Here is a 10,207-nt window from a genome sequence, read left to right as displayed (position 1 = left end):
ATTCAAAGCTAGGACCTACTTTTTCCTTCCTGACAGGCCTCTAGCAGCAGTCTCTTAACTCTGGCAGCCAAAGGGGAATCAGAACTTACCACCTGCAGGGATAGATAAAACAATAACTACACATTTCATGCATCACATTGTTTCATTATTCAACTAACGACACATAAAACAGCTGGTTTGTTAAAAAATATTGTGAACTTAGGAACAAAGCACAATAGATGTTTGAATGAAAGATATATGTTTTCTGGTTACAAATAAAATGGTAAGTTTTAGTGTGAGTTGATCTAATGTTAGATTAAATATGACCCCCTCCCCATAAGCATCCACCATTCTACACAATTTGAATTTCACTTGAAATACAACAACAATGCAATGTTGAGATGGTCAAGGGAAATAAGTACGAATAAACATTTATGTTCACTGAGTTATTTATATTACCTCCCTTGATAATAAGGCAGGCTAGATCTTATTTATATGATGAAAAAGCATATGGTACTGCTGCGGTCATTCAGGACATCGTTAATTGATAAAACAAAAGTAAGATCAATCTAGCCTCGCATACATACCTGGTACAGGTGAGGTAGATCAGACCTTTGGTAAACACAGCCAACTTTCTCTTCCATTGTTTTTAGCACTGACTGTACAACAGGGATGTAACCTTGTATTTTACCTGGATCTATCTGGGATAACACAATACAACAGGGATGTGGGCTAATGTTTTACTCGGATCTACCTGTGTAACACAATACAACAGGGATGTGGGCTAATGTTTTACTCGGATCTACCTGTGTAACACAATACAACAGGGATGTGGGCTAATGTTTTACTCGGATCTACCTGTGTAACACAATACAACAGGGATGTAGGCTAATGTTTTACTCGGATCTATCTGGGGTAACACAATACAACAGGGATATAGGCTAATGTTTTACCCAGATCTATCTGGGGTAACACAATACAACTGGGATGTAGGCTAATGTTTTACTCGGATCTACCTGTGTAACACAATACAACAGGGATGTAGGCTAATGTTTTACTCGGATCTATCTGGGGTAACACAATACAACAGGGATATAGGCTAATGTTTTACCCAGATCTATCTGGGGTAACACAATACAACTGGGATGTAGGCTAATGTTTTACTCGGATCTACCTGTGTAACACAATACAACAGGGATGTAGGCTAATGTTTTACTCTGATCTACCTGTGTAACACAATACAACAGGGATGTAGGCTAATGTTTTACTCGGATCTATCTGGGGTAACACAATACAACAGGGATGTAGGTTTGTATTTTACTTGGATCTATCTTGGGTAACACAATACAACAGGGGTGTAGGCTAATGTTTTACTCGGATCTATCTGGGGTAACACAATACAACAGGGATATATGCTAATGTTTTACCCAGATCTATCTGGGGTAACACAATACAACAGGGATATAGGCTAATGTTTTACCCAGATCTATCTGGGGTAACACAATACAACAGGGATATATGCTAATGTTTTACTCAGATCTATCTGGGGTAACACATAAAACTGTAGGTGATGTTTATACCGATTATAGAACAGGGATACAGGGTTGTTCCAACAATTCAATATTGATTGCATTTTAGTTATTATGTTGAAAATTAAAACGGAGATCATTTTAAATAAAGAAATAAAGTCGACAATGTCCTTGAACAGACTTGTGTGAGCTATTCACGTTTCAACAGACCGCTGTGTGAGCTGTTCAGGGATCAGCTGGTACTGCACGTGCACCATGCCGTGAGAGCAGCGAGAGAGGACGAGATTAAACGAGATCAGGTGGTCCGTCTTGACCAGGCCATACTAGCCAGGCTTCTATACTCGCATACTTTATAATTTACGGGAGTGATTTGTTACTGTCCAAAGGTTTATAACGTAGGTTAGGCTTTAGAATAATGAGTTTATTAGAACATGCACACGTCTGTACCGTCCTTACACCATAGCGCACTTAAATGTAAACGCTGAAAAGATAACGATTTCATACTGTGCGTTCTTTCGTTGTCGGACTACACTAAGTGCGTGGGTTAAAATTAAAACACAGAGCTAACGTTTAAAGTTCCAATGGCCTACTTGAATACATCACATAAGGCTTGTAAGGCTGCCCAGCAAAGTTGTTTTCATTATATTTTTCAATCACCTTATGGCGAATTATCAGTCCAGAATCAAACCCCCCCCCTCCCACCCCTCAATCTCCTCCCCTAATACAGAAGTGGTTCATCTAAATCGTGGATTACACCAAGACCCCTGCTGTCAGGGCTATAAAAGGCGGCGTTAAGACCGTCGTGTGGACACTGGCAGCCAGCCGACACTATGTTGACTAGCACGGGGTAAGTTCTAGCATTGGGTTTTTTTAGTTATTGTTGGAGTCATAGCTACTCATTGACGTGATATAGAATTACGAGAATTGTCGTAGCTACTTATTGCCGTGATATAGAATTACGAGAATTGTCGTAGCTACTCATTGCCGTGTTATAGAATTACGAGAATTGTCGTAGCTACTCATTGCCGTGATATAGAATTACGAGAATTGGCATAGCTACTCATTGCCGTGATATAGAATTACGAGAATTGGCATAGCTACTCATTGCCGTGATATAGAATTACGAGAATTGGCATAGCTACTCATTGCCGTGATATAAAATTACGAGAATTGGCATAGCTACTCATTGCCGTGATATAGAATTACGAGAATTGGCATAGCTACTCATTGCTGTGATATAGAATTACGAGTTGTCGTAGCTACTCATTGCCGTGATATAGAATTACGAGAATTGGCATAGCTACTCATTGCCGTGATATAGAATTACGAGAATTGGCATAGCTACTCATTGCTGTGATATAGAATTACGAGTTGTCGTAGCTACTCATTGCCGTGATATAGAATTACGAGAATTGTCATAGCTACTCATTGCCGTGATATAGAATTGCGAGAATTGGCATAGCTACTCATTGCTGTGATATAGAATTACGAGTTGTCGTAGCTACTCATTGCCGTGATATAGAATTACGAGAATTGTCGTAGCTACTCATTGCCGCAATATAAAATTACGAGAATCGTCATAGCTACTCATTAACGCATTATAAAATTACGAGAATTGTCATAGCTACTCAATGCCACCATACGTAATAACTCCACACCTGCTGTGAGTGATGTCATTGTTACTCCAAACCGGAATATGTAATGCCTATGTAAAATCTAGCGGGAGTACCATCACACAATTCACACAGTATTAGGTGTGTATACAACTAGAGATTGGGCGGTGAGGAAATACATTACCAAAGTCGATTCCCAAGGGCCATGTTTTGTTTAGTCTATGTTTCAAATACATTTTCAAAGAACAACTTTCATTGTATCTATTCCGAGTTAAAAATTCTCTGTATCAGCGATGCTCTCATTACGATTACGTGGGCATACGGAGTACTAAAATCAAATTTGATTGAAAACAAAAAATAATTTTAGCGCGTTGTTTTCTTTGACCATGTGGATTACAATTTGGTTTCGTGTGGCCAATACATACAAAGAGTGAGAACCACTGAATTTGTATTGGTATGTAACAAAGCCACGCACCATTACGACAAACCGCTTTTGTAAAAATAAAAATTCAAACACGGGTGACATCACAATACAACATCACACAGTCTACCCACGTTTGCTTTCAGCGTTATCTTACGGCGGCTTGTCAGTGTAGGTATCCAGAAATCATGCGTCGACACGGTCAAGTGGATGGTTATAACCTGCGGGAGCTCCAGGACAACGAGAGGACTTGTTAAAGGAACACAGGCCACAAGGTAATCAGTTTTCTGATGTCCTTATTGATAATTTGAGAACTACTCGCTTCATAGGACACAGGCCACAAGGTAATCACAGTTTTCTGATGTCTTTATTGGTAATTTGAGAACTACTCGCTTCATAGGACACAGGCCACAAGGTAATCACAGTTTTCTGATGTCTTTATTGGTAATTTGAGAACTACTCGCTTCATAGGACACAGGCCACAAGGTAATCACAGTTTTCTGACGTCCTAATTGGTAATTTGAGAACTACTCGCTTCATAGGACACAGGCCACAAGGTAATCAGTTTTCTGATGTCCTAATTGATAATTTGAGAACTACTCGCTTCATTGGACACAGGCCACAAGGTAATCAGTTTTCTGACGTCCTAATTGGTAATTTGAGAACTACTCGCTTCATAGGACACAGGCCACAAGGTAATCACAGTTTTCTTATGTCCTAATTGGTAATTTGAGAACTACTCGCTTCATAGGACACAGGCCACAAGGTAATTTAAGTTTTCTGACGTCCTAATTGGTAATTTGAGAACTACTCGCTTCATAGGACACAGGCCACAAGGTAATTTAAGTTTTCTGACGTCCTTATTGATAATTTGACACAGGACAAACGACAACAGATAATTTAAAGCTTTCGGACTTCCTTGTGTGATAGTTTGAGAACTAATCCGTTTTATTGAACTGCCTGCAATTATTATTTTTTGTATCATCCCTTCCTAAACGCCTTAACGCACTTACTATACCCCAACTAAATCAGCACACATGGAGTAATAGCCCACTATATCAAAGAGTTGATTTATTAAGCTGCCCTAACGCTGACCCCTAAACTTTACCCTAAAACGATAGACATTTACAATAAAGGAATAGCGTTGTAAACTCTACATCCAACCATCTTCTTTGCCCAACGAAAATTCTCGATCTCATCAAGGATGAGTAGACTCCGGAACGTCGTACGGACATAAACAGGTAACCGAATAGAAACTTTCGGGCTTGAGATAGAGTGCTCCAACGCCACATCCATACAAAAATCATTACCCGTGGAGTACACTACACCATCTGATACTACCAACTACCACAGCTGTACGAAGTGCTATGGTGATCGGGCGACGAACTTATCGCCTACTTCACACTCAATAATTGATACAGATAAACGTGTGTAGTGGCCCAAAGAACTATTCACTGAATAACCGAACATCGCACGATCCTACTACCTACAGCTTACAATATAAAAAACATGACAAAAATTGACAGAGAAACACAGGTTATAACTGTCATGACCTGTGCACTAAAATATCAACTAAAAGTTACACTTCTAAAATATTTTTATCAATACGTGTACAAAAAGTCCAACTTACACAAATTGACTCTTAAAATACTTTTTCCACCTAAATGTTATATTTATAGCAAGTAGACTTTTAAAATAACATATCTATCTGAATGTCCTCAAAAACTAACAGTACAAAACATCTTTCCATCATCTAGTGGGTTGCTGTTGGCGTCACGAGGACTCAGAGTCACGCCGTACCAAGGAGAACTGTCAGAGTCATCGAGTGACAAGAGCAGCAGTGGAACGAATCCCGGTGCTCCTCTCCAAAAATTCCTTGCTGAAGGTCCTCTCGGGCTAGATAGAGATCATACCAAACTAAACGATGACGCGTTATCTAGCGCCGAGGAGATGAAGTCGGATATGACGTCATTATCATACGATACAGCTGTAGGCTTAAGAACCCAGAAAGAGGAGGATGATTCTCAACAAGAGACACAGGAAACTCCTGAGCCGGCAGTTCTAGACGTCCAAAGTTCTGGCACGACAGGAGACACCTCAGTTGGTCACTTTAAATGTCCGTTCTCAGACCAAACTGTTGAAGCTGACAATCAAACCTTGGACTTGACACAGTCTAAAATATCATTCCACAAAGGACACGGGGTCAAGTCAGTCCCTCCACATACACGTACAAAGTCTGGGCCAGAGAACACTGCTGTTGCTGTAGCGCCCAGCGAAGAAAACAGCACCCTGAATGTGGCGCCGAATGTGACAAACGGTGCCCTGAATGTGGCGCCAAATGTGACCAACGGTGCCCCGAATGAGGGACCAAATGTAAATAATAGCGATCTTGGTGTGACGCCAAACTTAGACGGCAAAGACCACAGCGCTGTAGCGGCGACCCAGGACAAGAAAGAAGCGTCAGAGCAAGATGGCGACATTGTTGTAGTGACGGGTGGGTGTGGCTTCCTAGGGCAGCACATAGTGAAGATGCTCCAGCTGCGAGCGACGCACGTGTCGGAGATTTGGGTCTACGACGTCAACCCGTTTCAACAGAAGTTAGGTATGTGCTTCTAAATCGTTAGATTAAAGAAGAAAAAGATACATAAACTCTTACACTTTGCTGACTGCGTGAGGCTGCTTGGGTGAAATTTCATAAAACAGTTCTTAGTTTTAGTATAACAAACATTTACGTGAGGCTGCTTGGGTGAAATTTCATAAAACAGTTCTTAGTTTTAGTATAACAAACATTTACGTGAGGCTGCTTGGGTGAAATTTCATAAAACAGTTCTTAGTTTTAGTATAACAAACATTTACGTGAGGCTGCTTGGGTGAAATTTCATAAAACAGTTCTTAGTTTTAGTATAACAAACATTTACGTGAGGCTGCTTGGGTGAAATTTCATAAAACAGTTCTTAGTTTTAGTATAACAAACATTTACGTGAGGCTGCTTGGGTGAAATTTCATAAAACAGTTCTTAGTTTTAGTATAACAAACATTTACGTGAGGCTGCTTGGGTGAAATTTCAATGCAAGACCAATTTTACCGTGTCCTTAACATCATTCGAGATCATTGCGTTGTTCTCTTCTTTCGCAAAGAGGTCACAGTACTAAAGTGATTGTCTTTTAATTATTTCAAAACATTAAAAGCCATTCGCATATATTGCAGTATTATTAGAAATAGGGAGGGGGGGTAGTAGTTTTACTCTAATTCTTTTAGTCATGCTACAATTCTATGTGCAACAATGCTCCAAAATGTGTGAGTTGTATAGATGCGAGTTAATTAAACAAGGCAGGTCAAACGTGTGTGGAGTAGGTGTAACAGAACTGAGATAATGTTCTGCTTCACAGAGTACCAGGCTACGAAGAAGGTTAAATCTATAACCGGAAGCGTCACCGACGCCAGGTATGTGACCCACGCCCTGAAGGGCGCCAAGTCTGTCATCCATGTGGCGGGCTGCGCCAGCTGGGGAACGTTTCCCGACTTCGAAGGCATGGAGAGGGTTAACACCACAGGTACGTCACACAAGTTTGAAGGCATGGAGAGGGTTAACACCACAGGTACGTCACACAAGTTTGAAGGCATGGAGAGGGTTAACACCACAGGTACGCCACACAAGTTTGAAGGCATGGGGAGGGTTAACACCACAGGTACGCCACACAAGTTTGAAGGCATGGGGAGGGTTAACACCACAGGTACGCCACACAAGTTTGAAGGCATGGGGAGGGTTAACACCACAGGTACGTCACACAAGTTTGAAGGCATGGAGGGGGTTAACACCACAGGTACGTCACACAAGTTTGAAGGCATGGGGAGGGTTAACACCACAGGTACGCCACACAAGTTTGAAGGCATGGGGAGGGTTAACACCACAGGTACGTCACAAAAGTTTGAAGGCATGGGGAGGGTTAACACCACAGGTACGTCACACAAGTTTGAAGGCATGGGGAGGGTTAACACCACAGGTACGTCACACAAGTTTGAAGGCATGGGGAGGGTTAACACCACAGGTACGTCACACAAGTTTGAAGGCATGGAGAGGGTTAACACCACAGGTACCGTGCACGCCACACAAGACATTTTCATTCAAATAAGTCATCACTATGTTGCTTACATATACGGAAACTGCATTCTGATCACCAGACGTATGTAAGATATCCCCTTTCTTTACTGAACCAAATAATGACAACAATAAAACCCCAACATTTCTACCTGTCAATCAAAATCCTAACTTCCCTACTTGGACATCAAAACAACACCTAGCATATCAACCTGTACATCAATACAACACCTAACATCCCTACCTTCGCACCAAAATCCTAACATCTCAACCTTCACACCGAAATCCTAACATCTCTACCCGCTGATCTAAAAATCCCACCTGACCAAGCTGAACTTAATATCCCAGGGACTCTGAACGTGCTCAACGCTTGCCTAAAGAACAACGTGGAGAGACTGATATACTGCAGCACGGTGGATGTGGCTATAGGCCACCAGCCCATCCGAGGGGGGGACGAGACCAACACCCCCGTGCCGGACACGTTTCTCTTCCCCGGCTACCCAGAGACCAAGTACAACGGCGAGCGGGTACTGCTGGCCACACCAAAGGACAAGAGAGGTAAGTCTTACTTTACATGGGACAAGAGAGGTAACTCTTACTTGACTCAAGACAAGAGAGGTAACTCTTACTTGACTCAAGACAAGAGAGGTAACTCTTACTTGACTCGGGACAAGAGAGGTAACTTACTTTACATGGGACAAGAGAGGTAACTGTAGTCGGGACAAGAGAGGTAACTCTTACTTGACTCGGGACAAGAGAGGTAACTCTTACTTGACTCGGGACAAGAGAGGTAACTTACTTTACATGGGACAAGAGAGGTAACTGTAGTCGGGACAAGAGAGGTAACTCTTACTTTACATGGGACAAGAGAGGTAACTGTAGTCGGGACAAGAGAGGTAACCTTTACTTGACTCGGGACAAGAGAGGTAACTCTTACTTGACTCAAGACAAGAGAGGTAACATTAGTCGGGACAAGAGAGGTAACGGTAGTCGGGACAAGAGAGATAACATCTCTAGTGATGAAAAGATTGTGCGCAAAATCTATTATTTGTGCACGCTGCTTTGAAATTACTTACATGTATTATGTTACTTGCATTCAATCAAGTCCCTGTGCGGTAAGTTTGCGCGGCCGCAAAATAGAGCAGTTAGAAGGGACGTGGGGTAAGAGAGACAACTCTTTTTAGTGAGCAAAAGAGAGAAAATTCTTTATTTAGTAAGGATAAGAGAAGTAACTCTTAATTGAGTCAGGACAAAGGTGGTACCGCTAAAGTCGGTACAAGGGAGGCTACCCATGATTTAGCTGTAGAAAACTATAACTACAACCATGTATATAACTATAACATAGCTAAAGTGAGGTTTTAAGGGGAATTAATAAAATAATTTCAGGGGGTACACTTCAAACAGCCGTGCTGAGGGCGAATGTCTGCTATGGTGAACTGGATAGCTCTTATGTGATTAATGCATTGAAGTCTGCTAAACAGAATAATGGAGTTTTGTATCAGGTAAATGCAGAATTGTGCATGAGTTGTGAAGAATGTAAATAAAGAATGTAGACAGATTCGGGACCTGATAAAACATCAATCTTAACATAGAACCTAAAATATTGTTAATATTAATCTTGTCATACTGCCTATGTGTCTTTCATATCTATAATTTGCAGAGGAAAAAATATTTCACATAAAAATGTTGACACCCATACACTTGTATTCTTGTAAAAACTGGTGCCATGTGTATCTTTCTTCTGTACTTCTTTATTTTTTAAATATTTAAATAGCTTAAAATATTTTTTCGAGTGTGTTACACAATTTTTTCTTACATCTTTTACAATTCAACTTTTGCCCTGCTTCACACAATTCAACTTCTGACCTGTTTCACATACTTCAACTTCCCATCAGGTGGGTGATGGGAGCGCCATGTTCCAGCAAGCCTATGTTGGCAACACTGCCTGGGCGTTTGTGTGTGCCGACCTGGCAATGAAGAACAACCCCCAGCTCAGTGACCAGATTTTTTACATCCCAGACAACACGCCCATCCAGAACAGTTTCAACTTCATCCGCCCATATCTTGAGGCTCGGGGCTTCCGGCTGGCGCCAAGGCCTCTGCCCTACCCTCTGATGCACGGTGCCGTGTCACTGGCGGAGCTTTTCGTCAAGGGTTTGTCTCCCCTGGTTAGGCTGAGCCTTCCAGCCCAGTCCCACACCTTACAGTACATCAACACTGACCTCTACTTCTGTGGGAACAAGGCTCGCAAGATGTTGAACTTTGAACCTATTTTCAGCCCTAATGAGGCCAGAGCACAGTCTTTAAAATACTACACAGCTGTCAATTTGGATGAAAAGCCAAGCCAAGAATTAAAGCCACCAAAATAATTTTATCGTTCATATTAAAACTAATTATTTAAAACAACAGTTTTACTGGTTTTATATTTTGTCATGTTTTAAATTTTAATACTAATTTTCAGTCCTTGATGACAAAAGAGATTTAAAAACAAAGTCGCCCAACTAAAGACATCGGCTATGAGAAATAAATCCAGTTAACATTCCACCCCCCTTCCACGGAGGAATGA

General features: G+C 41.4%; 1 protein-coding gene across 1 annotated transcript; it reads left to right on the top strand.

The window, feature by feature from the left end:
- Window positions 1-5,504: 5,504 nt before the first annotated feature.
- Window positions 5,505-10,186, top strand: LOC131936154 (3 beta-hydroxysteroid dehydrogenase type 7-like). Its single transcript, XM_059293063.1, has 5 exons — window positions 5,505-6,144; window positions 6,932-7,096; window positions 7,990-8,199; window positions 9,028-9,143; window positions 9,537-10,186. Exons 1-5 carry the CDS (start codon window positions 5,505-5,507, stop codon window positions 10,008-10,010), a joined length of 1,605 nt encoding a protein of 534 aa, XP_059149046.1. The 3' UTR covers window positions 10,011-10,186.
- The last annotated feature ends 21 nt before the right edge of the window (window positions 10,187-10,207 follow it).

This window comes from Physella acuta, unplaced genomic scaffold, assembly GCF_028476545.2.
Source record: "Physella acuta isolate Inbredline_101_S28 unplaced genomic scaffold, ASM2847654v3 ptg000170l, whole genome shotgun sequence".
Lineage (NCBI taxonomy): Eukaryota > Metazoa > Mollusca > Gastropoda > Physidae > Physella > Physella acuta.
The sequence above is the reverse complement of the archived record's forward strand: the minus strand, read 5'-3'. Positions and strand labels throughout refer to the sequence as shown.

What these genes read in the sequence shown, in the direction of transcription:
- LOC131936154 (XM_059293063.1), top strand. Translation starts at nt 5,505, where the DNA reads ATGACGTCATTATCATACGATACAGCTGTAGGCTTAAGAACCCAGAAA. An exon ending in GGAGAGGGTTAACACCACAG is followed by an intron (nt 7,097 to 7,989) that starts GTACGTCACACA and finishes TTAATATCCCAG; the next exon opens with GGACTCTGAACGTGCTCAAC. An exon ending in CACACCAAAGGACAAGAGAG is followed by an intron (nt 8,200 to 9,027) that starts GTAAGTCTTACT and finishes AAATAATTTCAG; the next exon opens with GGGGTACACTTCAAACAGCC.